We start from the raw sequence: 18,402 nt of genomic DNA on the forward strand, positions 1-18,402 counted from the left end.
GTTTCCATCTTTAGACGTGAAGACTGACAGGCCCTCGCCTGCCGGGTCCCCCCACAGCGGAGCCCGGGCACCCCTCTATCTCCACCGCCCAGCTACGAGTGCCAGCAGGCTCAGGGGCAAGTCTAGGTGGAAGACAGGAGCATCCGGAAGGTACGGAAAAGGGATTCTAAAGAGTCACTCATGGGCAGGGCACGGTGGCTCTCGCCTGTCATCCCAGCACTCTGGGAGGCTGAGGCTGGAGGATTGCTCGAGGTCAGGAGCTCCAAACCAGCCTGAGCAAGAGCGAGACTCCATCTCTACTATAAATAGAAGGAAATTAATTGGCCAACTGAAAAAATATATAGAAAATCTTAGCTGGACGTGGTGTCACATGCCTGTAGTCCCAGCTACTCGGGAGGCTGAGGCAGGAGGATCGCTCAAGCCCAGGAGTCTGAGGTTGCTGTGAACTAGGCTGACGCCACGGCACTCACTCTAGCCTGGACAACAAAGCGAGACTCTGTCTCAAAAAAAAATAAATAAATAACAAACAGAGTCACACATGATCCCACTACCCGAGAGAGAAACACTTCACACGGAAGATGGCTTTCTTCTAATCTTTTTTCTATGTCTTTGTTTTATTTTGTTTTAAATAGAGACGGGGCCTTGCTGTGTTGCCCACGCTGGTCTCAAACTCCTGGGCTCAAGTGATCATCCCACCTCAGCCTCCCAAGTAGCTGGGACTACCGATGCCTGCCTCTGCGGTGCCCCACCACCATGCTTGTTCCCCCTAAAGCCTAGTTGTGATCATCGCAGGGATGCGACGAAGGCCACCAGAGGTGCCTCGGGGTGCCCGGCGCCCGCTCTGGAGCAGGTTCCACCGAAACCGTGCAGGGCGTTCTGAGACACCACCGCCAAGCCGGGCGCAGGGAACCGAGACTGACCCCGGGACCAGGCCGGATCCGGCCCCGGTGGCGCTAACACTCCCGGCCACAGGCGCTGGATAAATGAGGCGCCACGTCCGGCCAGGCGGCAGGGAGAGTGGGCCACGGGAGCAGTCGCCAGGATGGTCTGCAGGGAAACATCACAGACCTCGCCACAGGCCCAGGGGAAAGAACCGGAGGGTGGGACGGGGCACCTGCCTCGCAAAAGAGCTGACGGCCGCTGATCATCTGCACTGAACCTGGTGAGAGAATGGGGCGTGGCGGCGTGAGGAGGAGGGAACGGCACGCAGAACGAGGACAGAAGGCCGAGCAGAGGCCGCGCGTCCCGCGGCGCTCTCTAAATAAGGCGCCCGCCGAGCTCGCGGACCCGAGAACCGGGAAGACCCGGAACCCAGGGCCTGTCCGCCCTCCAGGCAGGTGCCCGCGCCGAGACGGGCTGCGGATTCTCCTACCTGCTGCCCTTGTCCTGTCACCCGGCTGCCCTGTAGGCCTCTGAGGGTGTGGCCTCTGCTAGAGAAGTTCTTTCTTTTCTTTTCTTTTTTTTTTTGTTTTTGAGACAGAGTCTCGCTCTGTTGCCCAGGCTAGAGTGAGTGCCGTGGCGTCAGCCTAGCTCACAGCAACCTCACTCTCCTGGGCTCCAGCGATCCTCCTGCCTCAGCCTCCCGAGTAGCTGGGACTACAGGCACGCACCACCATGCCCAATTTTTCTATATATTTTCCTAGTTGGCCAATTAATTTCTTTCTATTTATAGCAGAGACGGGGTCTGGCTCTCGCTCAGGCTGGTCTCGAACTCCTGACCTCGAGCGATCCTCCTGCCTCGGCCTCCCAGAGTGCGGGGATCACAGGCGTGAGCCACCGCGCCCGGCCCGGAAATTCTTCCATCACGGCTCTTGCCCTTTGGGAAGCGCCTTTCGAAGCTGTGTGTGAACGTGCGAACCTGCCCTGCGGGAGTGAGCACCCACCTCCCAGACACAGGCGGGCGTGCGGCTCCAGGGAGGAGCGATTCCTGCCCCGGAGAAGCCCTGGTGGCCGACAGGGAAGCAAGAGACGAAGGTGAGCACCACCGTGTGCGACCCCAGTGCCGCTGGGGGCTACTCCACGCAAGGCCACCATCAGCCACAGACAGCGGCGGGAGTTCAGAGAAAGGATCGCCGCACCCTGGGCTGCAGTCCCAGGGGGCTTTCTGGAGGAAGCAACTCATGCTGGCCCCTCGCTGCTCAGGCAGGCGCCAGGCACGCCTCCGGGGGCTTGCTAAACTGAGCAGGCTCCCAACGGACTTCCCCTCAACCTAACCCCGGTCTGCCACGGTGCCGGCACCGTCCCCGCCCAAGGACACCCTCAAGGTCAGCGCACTTACGATGCCGTGGACTTGGGCCACCTTGCTGCACAAGTCGGGGCGCCACTTCTGAAGAGCCAGATAGAAGGGATTTTTCAGGAGGTCTTCATCATACAGAGCCATATGGACTTCAGAGGGGTCAGAGTGAGTTTCCTGGGACGAGAGAGGGGGAAAAGTCATAAACGACCATTGTCAGGTATACATGACACGCAGAGTCTTCTTCTGGCAACTCCCAGGAAGCATGCTTGACCATGCGTACCATTGTCCTCCACGGACCCCATCAGGAAATACCGAATGTCATCCACCAGTTCCAAGATGACCTGTTTATTGGTTGGATGTGTAAATCGTGCTCAGAAAATACTGTGAAACTGCAACGCATGGCAAAAGTATAAATGGCTATTCTTAGACCAGCCTACATGACCAAAAACCATGACATTCTGCGTTCTAAAGATACACATGCATTTTTAATGAAATGCTTCAAGCACGCGGAAAAGTACTGAGGGATAATGCAAATCTACCACCAGAATTAAGGGAGCTTAACGTTTTGCCACGTTTGCCTCAAGATTTTCTTCCGAGAGATCAAGTGCATCCTCCGGCACGCGCCTCTGCCAGGCGACGTCATCATCCCCCCCCCCCCATCAGAAGGTGGAGTGTACTTCCCCACCCCCTGCACCTGAGCCGGCCCGTGACTTGCTTCGACCAACAGGCAGAACTGACCCTGTTCATCTGGGGGTGTCGGCCTCAAGAGGCCTTGCGGAGCCCACTCTCATTCTCTCGGGGCCCCAAGACCACCGTGCTACGAAGAAGCCCACAGGATGAAAGGCCACAAGGGGAGAGAGGTGGTCCAGTGGGCACGGCCAACCCACCAGTGGAACACGGCCCAGGGGCTGAGCCCAGGTAAGCCCAGCAGGACCACCTGGCCAACCCACATTAACAGTGGGAGGTAACAAACGGCAACTATTTTAAGCCACCAAGGTTTGGGCTGGTTTGTTACGCAGCAAACACTACCTGAAACCACATTCTTTCCAATTCCAAAGCCATACAGTCCCTATAATTTCTAAAAATATTAAAGTTTTTTATTTTTAGGTCTTTAATCCACCTGGATTTTTATTTTTGTACATGCTATAAATTGGGCATCTAATTTCATTTTTCCCTACGGTAAGCCAATTGTCTCATCATCATTTGACTATATCCCTTTTGCACTCATTGATAATGCTATGTTCATCATACTCCAAGATCCCGTGTATGCTTTGCCTGTTTCTGGCCTAGACTAGTGCTGTCACATAGAAATACGTGGGAGACATGTAATTACATAGGTAATTTTTTTTTTTTTTTGAGACAGAGTCTCACTCTGTAGCCTGAGCTAGAGTGCCGTGGCATCAGCCTAGCTCACAGCAACCTCAAACTCCTGGGCTCAAGCAATCCTCCTGCCTCAGCCTCCTGAGTAGCTGGGACTACAGGCACAAACCACCGTGCCTAGCTTTTTCTATTTTTAGTTGTTTGGCTAATTTTCTTTCTATTTATAGTAGAGACAGGGGTCTTGCTCTTGCTCAGGCTGGTCTCGAACTCCTGAGCTCAAGTAATCCTCCCACCTTGGCCTCCCAGAGTGCTAGGATGACAGGCGTGAGCCACCCCGCCCAGCCAACATATGTAATTTTAAATTTTCACATTAAAAAAGAAACAGGTGCAACTAATTTTAATAACATAATCTTAATATATCCAAAATATATTTTCAACATGTGGTCATTATTTTAAAATTATCATGACATGTTTTACATTCTTTTTTATTCCTACTAAGTCTTCAAAATCTGGTGTGTATTTTACATTTACAGCAAGACTCAATTCATAGTAGCCCAGTGCCTGATAGCCACATGTCGCTATTGGCTATTTTACTGGACAGAACAAGGCTAACCCACGTGATTCTACATGATGACAGCCTCATAAAAAGCCTTGATATCTCATAAAGAAATGTCTGCCTTCTCCCTTTGCTCTCCAAAGGTTATTCCTAGTTCTTTATAATATCACATGAATTAGAATCAGCTTTGTCAATTCCATGAGAAATCCTATTAGGATTTTTATTGGAAACACACTAAATTCATGAACTAGACAGTCAATATCTTTAGAATATTCAATCTTCTCATTCATAAACATGGTATATCTATGAATGTCTTCTTCTATGTCTTTCATCTAAATTTTTCCATAAAGATTATATACAACTTTGATTAGACTAATTATTTATACATTCTTTTTTTTTTTTTTTTTTTGAGACAGAGTTCTTGCTTTGTTGCCCAGGCTAGACTGAGTGCCATGGCGTCAGCCTAGCTCACAGCAACCTCAAACTCCTGGGCTCAAGCAATCCTCCTGCCTCAGCCTCCCGAGTAGCTGGGACTACAGGCATGCGCCACCATGCCCGGCTAATTTTTTCTATATATATTAGTTGGCCAATTAATTTGTTTCTATTTCTAGTAGAGACGGGGTATCGCTCTTGCTCGGGCTGGTTTCGAACTCCTGACCTCGAGCAATCCGCCCGCCTCGGCCTCCCAGAGTGCTGGGATTACAGGCGTGAGCCACCGTGCCCGGCCTCATTGTTTATATATTCTGTATAGATTTTGCTGATTTTTAAAACGAGACTGGTTGTGGTAGGTAAGGTTCTAAAAGCAAAAGCCAAAGGACTTACAATCAGAGTCGTCCAGTACAGACAAAATAAGAATCGGGGGGGGGGTACACCTGCCACTGCCACCGGAACTGCGATTTCGGAGGCCAGAGTCTGCCCTGATCTGACCTGTGACCGAAAGGGCTGTGAACAAAAGTCTACAAGTCAATGTTCAACTCACTTGCTGTTTTAGGGACGTCGCCGTCTGCAAACTGCTACACGCTGCTGACCAACGTGAGCAGGTGCTCTGCATGTTTCAAGAACAGCCCACAGCTGGCGCCCCGTCTCCCTGGGCTGCCCTGCTTAGCACGCATCAGTGTGGCTGCACCAGCCTGTCAGAGAGCACGTCCACAAAACAGGCACAGAAAAGATCCGATTTCTTTCTAGCCATGTCTTTCCAGCTCTCTGAGCCTCCACCTTGATCTGTGCAACAGAGAATACTAATACCCACCTGCAGGGTCCCCGCGAGGGTCCTTTACATGCCACCTTCACTGTTTTTGGCAGACAGTCCTGCACACCGGCCTGCCACCGGTGACTATAAGCTCATATGGTACCATCGTAAGAATCAGGAAAAGACACCCCCCTTCCCAGTGGGCACAGCTCACGGGCTGCTCAGTGGCCCATCTGACAGCCCTGCTAGCTGGCACCCTGTGCAATGCAAGACCTGAACATCATACACAGTGGCTCTGTTGTTAGTGCTTGACATTTGCTTTTAAACATTTACCGTCTTGGCCGGGCGCGGTGGCTCACGCCTGTCATCCTAGCACTCTGGGAGGCCGAGGCGGGTGGATTGCTCGAGGTCAGGGGTTCAAAACCAGCCTGAGCAAGAGCGAGACCCCGTCTCTACTATAAATACAAAGAAATTAATTGGGCCGGGCGCTGTGGCTCACGCCTGTAATCCTAGCTCTTGGGAGGCCGAGGCGGGCGGATTGCTCAAGGTCAGGAGTTCAAAACCAGCCTGAGCAAGAGCGAGACCCCGTCTCTACTATAAATAGAAACAAATTAATTGGCCAACTGATATATATATAAAAAATTAGCCGGGCATGGTGGTGCATGCCTGTAGTCCCAGCTACTCAGGAGGCTGAGGCAGGAGGATCGCTTGAGCCCAGGAGTTTGAGGTTGCTGTGAGCTAGGCTGACGCCACGGCACTCACTCTAGCCTGGGCAACAAAGCGAGACTCTGTCTCAAAAAAAAAAAAAAAAAAAAAAAAAGAAATTAATTGGCCAACTAATATATATAGAAAAAAATATCAGCCAGGCATGGTGGCACATGCCTGTACTCCCAGCTATTTGGGAGGCTAAGGCAGGAGGATTGCTTGAGTCCAGGAGATTGAGGTTGCTGTGAGCTAGGCTGACGCCACGGCACTCACTCTAGCCTGGGCAACAAAGTGAGACTCTGTCTCAAAAAAAAAAAAAAAATTTACTGTCTTTTTAAAAATTTATCTTAAAAAGAAATCTTTCTTTACCCCGAACAACAACAAAAAAAGAAATAAAAAGAAATCTTATTACTACTTTAAATAGAAAAACAGTATCACTTCCCACAAAGAGAAGACAATCTCAAAGTTAAAAAAAATTTTTTTTTTTTTTTGAGACAGTCTCGCTTAGTTGCTGGTTTTGAACTCCTGACCTAGAGCAATCCGCCCGCCTTGGCCTCTCAGAGTGCTAGGATTACAGGCGTGAGCCACCACGCCCAGCCTCAAAGTTAAAAATTATAAAGCCAATTAGTGTCATTTAAAATCTCGCTAGATACTGTTGCCTGCCAAAGGTGCTGAACTTAAGCCTGTGGCCTTCTCTCTTCATCAAAAAGAGAAAATCACTAGCTCTTGGGAGGCCGAGGCGGGCGGATTGCTCAAGGTCAGGAGTTCAAAAAAAACCAGCCTGAGCAAGAGCGAGACCCCGTCTCTACTATAAATAGGAAGAAATTAATTGGCCAACTGATATATATATAAAAAATTAGCCGGGCATGGTGGCGCATGCCTGTAGTCCCAGCTACTCGGGAGGCTGAGGCAGGAGGATCGCTTGAGCCCAGGAGTTTGAGGTTGCTGTGAGCTAGGCTGACGCCACGGCACTCACTCTAGCCTGGACAACAAAGTGAGACTCTGTCTCAAAAAAAAAAAAAAAAAGAGAAAATCAGCAACTTTTAAAAGCACCACGTGAATTTATCCTTGAAACAAACAGCTGAATGGAATCTGAATGAAAAACCGAACCACCTTCTTAGTAAGCAGCAATGTTCCACAATGCATCCTTGTGCCAGCGCCACGCATAACTGCATTAGGAATTCTATCCCTTATGACTAACGATAAAAACAGACACCATTTGGAAGCATCCTTGTTCTGGGCGCTGCGACAACTTATACACATCCCCACCCTATTCTAATGCTTGCAGTAACTCCTAATAAGTAGGTACCATTAGCTCCAGGTCATAGATGAAGAAACTGATTCAGCTGGCTGCCTCTTAGGTTAAACAGATGTCAGAATTTATTCTAAAACTCATCCCATTAACCACCACACCCACCACGTGAAATAAATACACCTGGAAACAGGCTCATTTCAGGAGCCACAGGTGGCCAGGAGCAGACTTTATCTCCCCAGATGGAAAAGTCCACCGAATTCCCTCCGCCCACAGAGCTGGCTTGGCTGCGGGCCCCCTGGGGTCTGCCTGAAAGAGGCCCCAGAGCTTCCCCTACAAGTCCCCTTAGGAACAAGAGCCTGGCATGAAAACGTCTGCATTTAATCCCCTCCGGGCCCCTGGGATGGCTCTGCGGCAATTCAGGTATTTGAATTGCCGAATTCAATTATTACCGGAGCCCAGATTATCCTTTGAATGAGTCCCCACCATAACAACTGGATAATGCAATTTGGCTGGGACAGTCACGAGAAAAAAAATTCTTCTTGGTTTCTGACACAGCTGGTTCTACGTGGCAGACTGCAAAAGCAAAGACGCTTTGGATAAAAATCATGCAAGCAACAGGATGTGATACGGTCAGACCAAAGCTGGGAAAAGACGCAAGCCTGCTCCTCAGAGAAGATGCTGGCAGAACACCAATACCTCCACCCCCAAGAGGGAGGTGACGGGGACAAGCTTCAGCAGGGGCACTGACAACCTAGCCGGAAGGTAAGGAGGAGGAGAGCAAGAAGGGAACAGCAGAGAGGGGGGATGAGGTGGGGGATGGGAGGGGCATTCCCAGCAGGGCCAAGAGCAGGGAGGGAGGTTCAGTGCAGGTACGGAAACCCAAGACCACATGAGAAGGTTGAGCCCAGGGAAGGAATAAGACTCCAAGCAGAGTAGGCCAGAGAGGGGTGGAACAGCAAGAGAAGGGAAGGCCACCGAATGCCACATCAAAACATGCAAGTCACATGCATGCACACAAGGCTCCTAACAAGCATTGCCACCAAGTGGACAGAGCTTGCTGTTATCTAGCCTCAAGTCACCCGCTTTATCTTGACATCAGTCCTCCTGGTCACCAGTGACTGAACCCTCTGTCCGGGAGCAGGGATTCAAAGAGCTCTGTCCAACACTGTTCTTCTCAACCTTTCTGTCCCAGTGTTAAAAACACGTAATCATCTCATACGACCTGGTGCTTAGTGCCAGAGTTGGATTCTTATACGGGGTAAACGCTTAACAATAATTTAATAACCCTGTTAAGTTTACTTGCAAGAATTAGTTTTCTACTTCAAAATACATATAATACATAAAACTGGAAAGACAAGTGAAACTTACAAAACTTCTTAAATTCCATCCCTGCCTGAGCTCAAATGACGGGAGAATGTCTAGAGAGTCCAGTGGAGGTCGTTGGAGATACCAAAGGCCTGACGTTAATCTACAAACAGGAGAGCCCTGCGAGGCCTCAAGCTAGTATCCGGCGTTTCAGGAGGCAACGTGTGCTCTCGTGGTTTTGTGGTCTTCAACCGTCCTGCCAGCCCAGATAAGTCTGGGTGATCAGGAACCATCTGGTGACAGCGTGCAGCCCAGCTCAGCAGAATCCGGCACGGGGAGGTCAATACCTCCCAGAGACGCGCTCAACTGCTGAAATCTCACGGCTGTGGCTGCTCCATCCTCCCAGGGCCCTGCAAGGGCCAAAGAGCACGGCCCAGGCCAGTGATGAGACATATCCTCTAGCTGGTCTAATTTGTGAGTCAGAAGGAAAGGGCAAAAAGGGGAAAACTTTCTATTCATCTACTTTTAACACCAGTGGGAGCACTTTGGTGATGTAATGTACGCTGTTATTGCCACTTGTGTCCCTCCCGCCTGTAACATTTATGGACTCTGTCCATGCTTTCCTCAAAGCTCCTCATCACAGCAGCCAGCAGCCCTGCATCTGGCTCACTGCAGGCACACGGCTGCTCGCCCACGCGAACGAATGGCAGCGGGGCGGTAAGAGGAAGCTCGGGCTTCCAGGGAGACACTGTCTCTCACCGGGGCTGGAAATCCACTGCCCACGTGCAGGCTAGGAGGGGGGCCAGCCCCAGGCCACAGCCAAGCAGGCACAAAGGCAAAAAGCCGAAAACAAACGGTGCCTGGAGCCAGCCCAACACAGTGACAGCCAAAACGTGCAGGGCCAGAAGCAGGGTGGGACCAGGGAGGGAACAGAAGAGTTCGGAGGGGCTCTTGTGCTCCAACTGCCACCCCACCCCCTGCCCCTGGAGCTGCAGGTGGAACCACCATGCGCCCACCTCTCTGCCAGGATCCTGGGTGGAAGGACACTTCTCAGTGTCCCCCAGCTGGAGAATCAACCTCAGGACAAATCAGGCTCAGACTCTTCTGGACTGAATCGTTTCTGGGCCTGGTATCTGCCATTCCGTGGTCGCCTTCCCCTGCTCCTCTGGAGAGGATGAAGTTTCTGGACACCAGCCTACCTCCGTCCGGCAACTGACAACAGCGAGAGCCCCAAGAGAGCAGATGCCACAGAAATGCTAACCGGGACTCGGAAACATCGATCACGGACCCAGCAGCGGCCTTCGTGACGACAACACGGGCCAACACCCCAGGCCCTGCGGGGACACTGCCGCCCGTCATCCCAGCAACTCTGACAGGCAAGGTTGTTTCAGGCGGCAAGTCAAGGCTGGGAGAGCTGCCCCAAGGGGCAAGTGGGGAATATCCAACATGAGGGCCCCAATGGCTTTCCGGCCACTAGGGCTGGTCAGCAGAAGTCTCTGCTCCTGTCCCCAACCTGCATCCCGCCCTCCAAGGCCTCAGTCACACCTGTCCACCTGAGACACAGCCCAGTGATCTTTCCAACAATGAGCTTCTCCTCCACTCCCTATCAGACGGACTCTCCACCTCTCTGCTTGGTGCCGTCCAACATCTGGCTTCTGTCCACCTCTGCAGCCTCACCACCCTCTACTGCCCCCAAAGCCCTGCAGAACGATGGGTTCTCCCTCTTCCCACCCATTTTGTCCTGAAAACTACTATTCCCTTGGCAAAGCCCTGGTGTGGCCTGTGGGTGGCTGAGACGCTCCTCCCCAGAGAATGGCCAAGGCCTGGAGTGCCCGAGCGCTGCAGCCAACCGCCAGCCTACCACTTCAGCAGTCCCAGGACAGGCCCGAGTGAGCGTGAGCCCCGGGGCCCAGCACTGCGGCCCCCAGGCTGCCTCAGCACCCAGGCCTACAGGAGACAAAATGTTAATATCCGCCGCTCTACTCTAGCACTGGTGGGAAGGAGGCATTATTTAGTGAAAATAAGGGCATTTCTCCGTGCGACCCCCAAACTTGGAAAATCCCAGCTCTCATGCAACTTTATGGTCCCTCTAGTCTCCCTCCCCCGGCCCCCTTTCCCTGAACGTCCTAAACCTTCAGTGAAGATGCATCACTCGCTCCGCAGCCCAGTCACGGCCACGGGTGCCCACATAGTCCGCACCTCGGGGGAGCCGGCGGGGCGCACGGCCGGGTCGCGCGCCGCTGGGCAGTCAGCCCATTTCCCATGAAAAACGGAACAGACCCGCGCCTGGAACATCTCTCAGTGCTTGAGCAGTAATGTTTGGGGGGACGAAGACCCCAGGGATCCCCTCTGCCTTGATCACCCGGGAAGCTCACCAGTCCGGCGAGGCGCGGCGCGGGGCGCAGACCCCTCCCCAAAACCCTACACCGGCCCCGCAGGCGGCGGAGGTGTCCCCGCGCGAGCGACGGCCGCGCCCGCTGTCCCCAAGTCCGAGCGGCTGGGACCCGGACCCGCCCGTCCGCCCCCGAGCCGCGGGGGCCAGGGACGCCTTCCTCCGACACAGGGCAGGTGGGCGCGCGGGGCCGGGGCTCGGAGACAGCCGGGCGGCCGCCGGCGGGGGCCGGGGCTCGGGGACGGCGGGGCCGGGGCCCCAGCGGCGAGGGAAGGGCCCCTCCCCCTTCCCCCTGGCGCCGCCCGGACTCCGGCCCGACGCCCGGGGGCGCGCGGGGACGCCGGCGGAAGGACACTCACGGGAAAGGCTACATAGCTTCATCCCCGCCGTCCCGGGGCGCAGGCGGCACCTCCCGGCGCGCCGCTCGGACCTCGGCGCCCCCCACTCTCGCGCGGCGGCCGGCTCCACGGCCCGCCCCTCATCCGCCGTTGGGCGGAGCCGCGCCCCTGCACGGCCCAATGAGTGGCCGTGCTTACCTGGAGCGACGTGCGCGCGGGGCAATCACGGAGCCCGGCCCGGCTGGGGGTGGGGCTCAGGCGGCTCGGAGCGCTTCCTACTCGGGCAGCCTAGCCCAGAGCCCACGACTGCGCGTGCCCAGACGGGAGGCGGGGCCGAGGACCGGTCTGGCCCAGGGGTGGGGTCCGCCTGGGCGGCTAGAAGGCTGCGGGACCGCAGTAGGAGTAGGGTCCGATCCGGGCCGTGCGGCCGGGGCGCGCCCCTCACCGCGCGCCTTGGGGAGACGAAGTGCCCAGGCCTGCAGGCACCCCATGTCCTGTCCAGCAGGGTTTGGGAGTCAGCATCCCTGGGCTCTAGTCCCCTCCCTTGCAGGGACTCTGCGTGAACTAACCCCCTTTGACCCGGCCTCAGTTTCTCCGTCTGTGAAATAGGGAAGGGTTGGCTCTCGCGCGCGCTAACCTTGCAAAACTGTAATGGGGTGCTGGAAGGGAGCGACGAAGGACCCACACGTGACCTCCACGCGCGGGGCCCCGCCTCCCCTGATCCGGGGGTGGGAGCTCCGGGTCGGGCCGGCGGGAGTGGGCGGATCCAGGACCGGACACCGCCCCCGGCAGCGGCTGGCGGAGCGCGCGGCTGGAGCTGGAGGATGGGGTTCGCGCCCTCGGCGTCCCGGGCAGCCGCCGTGCCGGCGAGGGCAGTGCGCAGACCCGGCGTGTGACCCGCGTGCGCCTGGGGAGCATGGACCAGGGCCCGGGACGCAGCTCCTAGGCTCCATTCCGCGCCCGGTCTGCTGGGGCGCACGTCGCGGGTCGCAGGCGGGCACCGTCGCTCATGGGCCATGTGGAGTTACCGGGCCACCTGGCCTGGGGCCGGCGTCGGGGCTAGCCGTGTCCTGCCGCGCTGACGGCGAGTCCGCACCGCAGCGCACCGGAGCGCAGCGCCATGGCGAGGGAAGAGTGCAAGGCGCTGCTGGACGCGCTCAACAGGACGACCGCGTGCTACCACCACCTGGTGCTAACCGTCGGCGGCTCGGCGGACTCGCAGAACCTGCGGGGGGAGCTGCAGAAGACGCGCCAGAAGGCGCAGGAGCTGGCGGGGGCCGCCGGTGCCCGGCTGACGGTCGCGCTGCGCGACCGGGGCTTGGTCGCCGAGGAGCGCTCCGAGTTCGAGCGCCTGTGGGTGGCCTTCTCCGGCTGCCTGGACCTGCTGGAGGCCGACATGCGACGCGCGCTGGAGCTGGGCACCGCCTTCCCGCTGCACGCGCCGCGGCGGCCGCTGGTGCGCACCGGGGTGGCGGGTGGCTCCGCGGGCGTGGCGGCTCGCGCTCTGAGTGCCCGCAGCCTCCGGCACGAGGAACAGAGCGACTTCGACGTCGCGGACCTGCGCGAGCTGGAGCGCGAGATCCTGCAGGTGGGCGAGATGATCCACAACATGGAGATGAAGGTCAACGTGCCCCGCTGGGCCGTGCAGGCCCGGCAGGCGGCGGGCGCGGAGCTGCTGTCCAGCGCCAGCGCAGGAGCCTCCTCGGCAGGGATCGTGTCCGTGGAGGAGCGCGCGGGGCCCTGCGACCCCAACAAGGCCCTGGCCGCCACCGTGTTCAGCGCCGTGCTGCTGGCCGCGGTGGCCCTAGCTGTGTGTGTGGCGAAGCTGAGCTGACGGACGCCCAACGCCCGCCTGCCACCCCCGCTCCCTCCCGGGAGACCAGACTCGGGATGGGCTTGGGGTCTGGCTTGTTGGAGGGGATCGGCTCTAGAACCCCGTGTGTGCACGTGTACACGCGCGTTTCAAGCACACACCTGCCTGGGCAGGACCTGCTTTCCTCTCGCCGGCCTGGGAGGAGTTAACTTTGCGCGGGGCGGCAGGGCATTACCGCTAATGTCTGCAGGAGCTTTGCGCCCTATTAATAGAAAGCCGTCACAGTGACCCCAGATCTCTCCGAGTTAATGAGTCGACACGTATGCTGCTGGGCGTCTTTACAGGGAGTCCGGGTTCGGAGCCCAACCCTGCCAGTGTTGCCCCTCTGGGCGCGGGCCAGTTTGAGAAAGGGGATATTTGCTATGTATGTGTGGATGGTGGTTTTGTTTCCTGCACAAGAGACAAACTGCAGTAAGATGTAAGCAGTCTTTATTTACCTTAATCCTTGGGGGCCTAGATTTCGGAGCGTGTGCAGATGTAAGTCCATACACAGTGCTTTCTCTGCGGCGCGCTGTTGCGCTTCTTGGCAAGAGTTTATCCGTTAGTCACCAAAAGCGGCCAGGAGAGATTTGAGGTCGTGAAGCCTGCCACTGCTGCTCCTCAGGGTCCTGACTCTGTTTAGGAAACCAAAGGAGGCCTGGTGACCCTGCGGTCGGCCGCGGGGCTGAATCCACCGCACACACTTAGCTGCGGAAAAGGGCTCTCCCCAGCCAGCCCCGGATGGGGTACAAGGGGGAGCGGAAGCTTTGGGAAGGGCCACATGCTATTTAAACAGGCACTTTCTCCTCCCCTGGGGCTTATTTTCGTTCCCCAGAACTAGACCAGAGTGTTTGATCCTCCTCTGGGGGAAGGCTGGGGAATCCTCTTTGGAGCACTTAATCCTATTTGTCCCCCACGATTTGCTTGCTGGCCAGTAGGAGAGCTGGCTTTGGAGGGGGGTGCCCAGCTCCCTGACCCCATGCGGCCCCACCCCAGCGGGTAATGCGGCATTACCGGCCCTCGGAGGCTTTGAGCCAATCAGCTGCGACACTGGGCTAGAATGTAACAGCTTTAACTTGGGCTTTAAGAAGCTTTGTAAGGAGCTTTTAAAAAAATGATAATCTTCTGAAAGAAAAGTGATGTGACCACATAGTGTACTGTCAAAGCCGTTTTCTTTATAAAGAACTCGGGGCCATGAATCCATACCTGCCAAGGACTCAAACGTAGCACTCTTTACATACTTACTTGGGTTGCTAAATATACATCTGCATCTGTTTTTTAAATATTCTCTCTCCCCCCCCCCCCCACATTTCGCTTCCAAATAAATCTACACTCTCAAGTAGCATCAACTACTGGAACCACAGGTGTAGACGACAGAACTGAAGTGGCCCCTAATTCTTTTGATCAGTAAATGAGGAAAGCAACCTGGGTCCCAGGAGGGCGCTTGCTGGGCAGTGTTGCCCCCGCCCACCTGTGGTCCAGAGAGGCCCCCTGCATTCTTGGGGAAGTAACAATGACTGATGCAAGTTAGATGGATTTAACTTTCTAAAGGTAACTTCGAATAAGATCCAGAAACTCTGGCTGAAAACTGACAAGGATTTTTTCTTTTTTCCTTTTCTTTTTTACCCCAGAAGTGGGAAAGGAGACCAGCAGGAAGAGATTGACAATTTTTCACAGGAACAGCTGGGAGGGCCCAGAGGCTGAGGCACCTAGCGTCAGGGGTGCTGCCTGGCCACTCCCCACTCTGTACCTAGCCCTGGCCCTCTCCTCCTCAGCACACAGATTCCGGCATCTCAGGAAAAATCGTGGGGTCTGTTTTTATGTGTCTCCGATCATGCTTTTTAAAGACCCACAAGGTCTTAAGCCGATTAAATGTTTTGTGACAATAACGGATAAAAGGAACTCCTGCTGCCTCGCCCAGTCTGGGTGAGTCTCAGTAGGAGCCACTTCAAATTCTTTTGCACCTGCCTGCCTAGGGTGCCTTTGGAGCTGACATAGAAAGTTTTTAGGCCAGGCCTAAAAACGACAGGCTCCCAGCTACTCGGGAGGCTGAGACAGGAGGATCGCTTGAGCCCAAGAGTTTGAGGTTCCAGTGAGCTATGATGACACCACTGCACTCTAGCCTGGGCAACAGAGTGAGACCTTGTCTCTTAAAAAACTTTTTTTCCCCCAAAATAAAAGAGTTTTTAAACTCCTTTTATACACAATATAACATAGAATCTGTGTCACCTTCCTCAGAGTCTCTCTCAGGCAAGAGAAGGCTGGGGCATTTTGTGACCCAGTGTTGGAAAATGTCCCTAAAAAACAAGCCCAAGAGGTGTTCTGCTATTCCTAAGACTGTGCCCCTCTGTTCTTATCAAGGTACTTTGGTTCATGAATATTAAAACATTGTTCAGCACAACCTGTTAAAGAAACAGCCCATCAGATGTGTGATCCATTGAGAGCAATGGAATAAACAAGTCTTTTGTTGTCACTGTTTTCCGCCCGATTGGCAGACCCTTGGGTGTTTCACCTGTATTACATGTATACCTGACTCTGAGGGTCCTCTGCTCACTAAAATGAATGTTTAAAAATGTGGCAAAAAAATCTGAATTACAATAAACATTCATGCTGCGGACCTGTTAACCTAAACAACTCTTTGAGTTTGCAAATTTTAAGCATTAGAAACATTTGGCATTATTTGGAGTAATGGCATTGCCTAATAGGACTTCTGCCGTGTGACTCAAGCAAAATCATTGTCTGCCTTGTGCAATAGGCTGTTTTCTATCTAGTATCTCTGTTCTCATCTCGATGTATAATTCAGGAGATCGCTCTCTGATAGAAGCTTGATTCAATTTAGATGTTTGATGCTGAAGTCATTAATTTTTTATAAACATTCGGTATGATCTTATTTATACCAGGATACAAGTACGGGGGGGGGGGGAACCCTGAAAATTCAAAATGTGTTAGCTGACAGTGAAGAGACAACAACTTGGAATGTCAACGCTTTTAATCATGGTTACTTTGTTTTCAGAAGAATGAATTCTGAGCTATTGCTATTAGTAAAATAATATTATTTGTAGGAGAAAAAAAATGCCCAGCACATTCTTTTCTGGGTGTTCTAAGGACTTATGCTTTTAAATCCCACAAGGGAAACCATTTTTGGTGAATAAAATTAGAGCGTAAACTTCGTGATTTACCTAAGGTTTACAGTAAGCTACATAAAAGATGTGTGGTATTGCATGGCTAAAAAAACGATGTGTGACGCTGAATGACTAGGAGGTAGTTTTGGTTAAAGAGAGTTCTGGTTTGCATGAGGACCTTGCTACGTAATGCTGCATTTTCGTTTGCAATGTGCACGTTGGCACGTTGTTAGCTACTCCATGCTTTTTCAGAATGTACTGATCTGCTCGGAATGCTTTTTAAGGGTGCAAGCCCCAGAGTCTGAGCCCACGTGTCAGCCTGAGAAACAAGACGCTGTGGGGCTGGCCTCGGCATTCCTCTGGCCAGCTGTGACCGGCAGGGGACGCTGCCTCTCTCTCCAAGTACCTCAACAGGTCATTGACCTCCCGGTGCCTCACGTCCCTCATTTGTGAAATGGGGGTCATGACCGATTCACTCAGAGATCCCTTGTAGAGCTTAAAACGTTTAACAAAATGCAGTTAAACAAAACGGGGTTATGTTGTGTGTTGGTCTTGTTTTGTTTTGTTTTGATGGTTGGTTTGGGTGCACATTGGAATGGAATCTCATAGCTTGGTGGTCATTGTCTAAAATTCGTAAAAACAACAATAATTTTTTTTAAGATTTCCTATTTTAAAAATCAGAATGAACTAAGCTGACTGTGATTTTAGTACACATCAGAATTAGTAGATACACTTAAAAGCTAACTGGTGTAAATGCAATTTGTTTATAGTATTTACATTCGATTAGGAACTTAAATTCAGGCTCTAAGACTGAGTCTAAGAAAACTTATTACTTACTAAAAAAAAGTATTATACAGCAGTCGGGCCAACCTGAACAGATTCTGGGAAATTGCAGACACAAAACGCCGGCATTTGTCTTTGGAAGCTGGCAGGATGGTATTCTGTAAGGACCTCGGAACTGTAACTGCAGAGCGGCCTGGCTGTTGGAAAATACAGACGCAGCCGGGTTTGTTTTCGTGTGCGGCACCAGATCCAAGTTGGAATTAAAGTTTTTGTGTCTCCTTTCTGAATGATGACTCTAACTAGAATATTTATTAATAGGTAAAAAAAAAAATGTAAAGGCAATTTGCAGCATTTATAACTTAGTGGGAAAAGGCGCCCTTAAACAATGCAGCTATCAACTTGTCATTTTAAAAAAATCATCTTAAGTTTCTTCACGTGGGTTTGAAGGGAAGTGAACGCCCTGATCAACATATTTACCCTTCACAGATATCGTCACATAAGAAGATGTTCAGAAATATTCCAGGATTATAAATCTCCAAGTGCTGTTCTACAATAAGATTAAATTCCACTTTTTAACGCAGAATGGAAACCAAGAAGAATAGGTCTCCACATGAAAGATCTTTGGCTGTGGCCAACACAGATCAAAGCCATATTTCAAATATTATGTCTTCTGGCTCTCAGGAACTGAACAAAGGTAGTTCCAGCCCCACGTCCACGAGGACAAGATGGATATCTGGAAAAATGTTCTTCTCACCTGTTTTTCATCTCATTCGATAGAGGATGCTGGGTGTTTTCCCTGTAATGCCGAGATCTTGGGCATACTCATTCTTTGGTGTTTAAGTTGAGAATTTTATAAGGTTTATATGATATAAATAAGCCAATATAAATATAATATAAGCCAAATGAGAGTCCCTATTGTCAAAATAATTTAAGGAATCCTTTTTATGTGCTGGTCCCAAAAAGCAAAGCCGAGTGTCCCCTGCTTGTTACGTATGTATTAGGCATACGGAGAAGATTTACAAAGAAATATACAGAAATTAAAATATTTGTTGAGGTGGTAGGATTATGGACGGCGTTTTTCAGTATTGTTCTTTCATGTTGTTACATTGTTTTTAACAATAAAATTTCGAATGCTCTTGTCATCTAGAGAATGTTATTCTGTCATTAAAAGTGTAAATTTCAACAGGGTCTCAAGTATAATAAGAAATAATTTCAGAACTTTCTCCAGAAAAGCAAAGCAAAACACTTCAGAATCTTACCCCAGAGAATATAAACATTTTGAAGTGCGCTACTGAGACAGAATAGTACAGAATTAGGGTTGACTGTGGAATAAGGTATACCTGGGATCG

General features: G+C 52.5%; 2 protein-coding genes across 5 annotated transcripts in view; one reads left to right on the forward strand and one right to left on the reverse strand.

The window, feature by feature from the left end:
• ANKRD27 (ankyrin repeat domain 27) overlaps positions 1–11,462 on the reverse strand; it is a 45,567-nt gene extending 34,105 nt beyond the window's left edge. For 3 of the 4 annotated variants that reach the window (XM_075992972.1, XM_075992970.1, XM_075992973.1), the window contains exons 1-2: positions 11,318–11,462; positions 2,279–2,410 (exon numbers count right to left, since the gene is read on the reverse strand). In XM_075992972.1, coding sequence (XP_075849087.1) covers positions 2,279–2,380 — 102 coding nt within the window. In that variant the 5' untranslated portion in view covers positions 2,381–2,410; positions 11,318–11,462. Of the gene's footprint in view, positions 1–2,278; positions 2,411–10,941; positions 11,078–11,317 lie in introns of those variants that run through there. The other variant, XM_075992971.1, reaches the window with a different exon arrangement.
• A 627-nt stretch (positions 11,463–12,089) lies between these two features.
• Positions 12,090–14,454, forward strand: RGS9BP (regulator of G protein signaling 9 binding protein). The gene has a single exon (XM_012775179.2). The coding sequence runs from the start codon at positions 12,417–12,419 to the stop codon at positions 13,128–13,130; it is 714 nt and encodes a 237-aa protein (XP_012630633.1). The 5' UTR covers positions 12,090–12,416; the 3' UTR covers positions 13,131–14,454.
• Positions 14,455–18,402: the final 3,948 nt, after the last annotated feature.

Source organism: Microcebus murinus, chromosome 16 (genome assembly GCF_040939455.1).
Source record: "Microcebus murinus isolate Inina chromosome 16, M.murinus_Inina_mat1.0, whole genome shotgun sequence".
Classification (NCBI taxonomy): domain Eukaryota; kingdom Metazoa; phylum Chordata; class Mammalia; order Primates; family Cheirogaleidae; genus Microcebus; species Microcebus murinus.

Bases quoted from the DNA above. Each gene is read 5' to 3' on its own strand.
- RGS9BP (XM_012775179.2), top strand. From the start codon at position 12,417: ATGGCGAGGGAAGAGTGCAAGGCGCTGCTGGACGCGCTCAACAGGACG.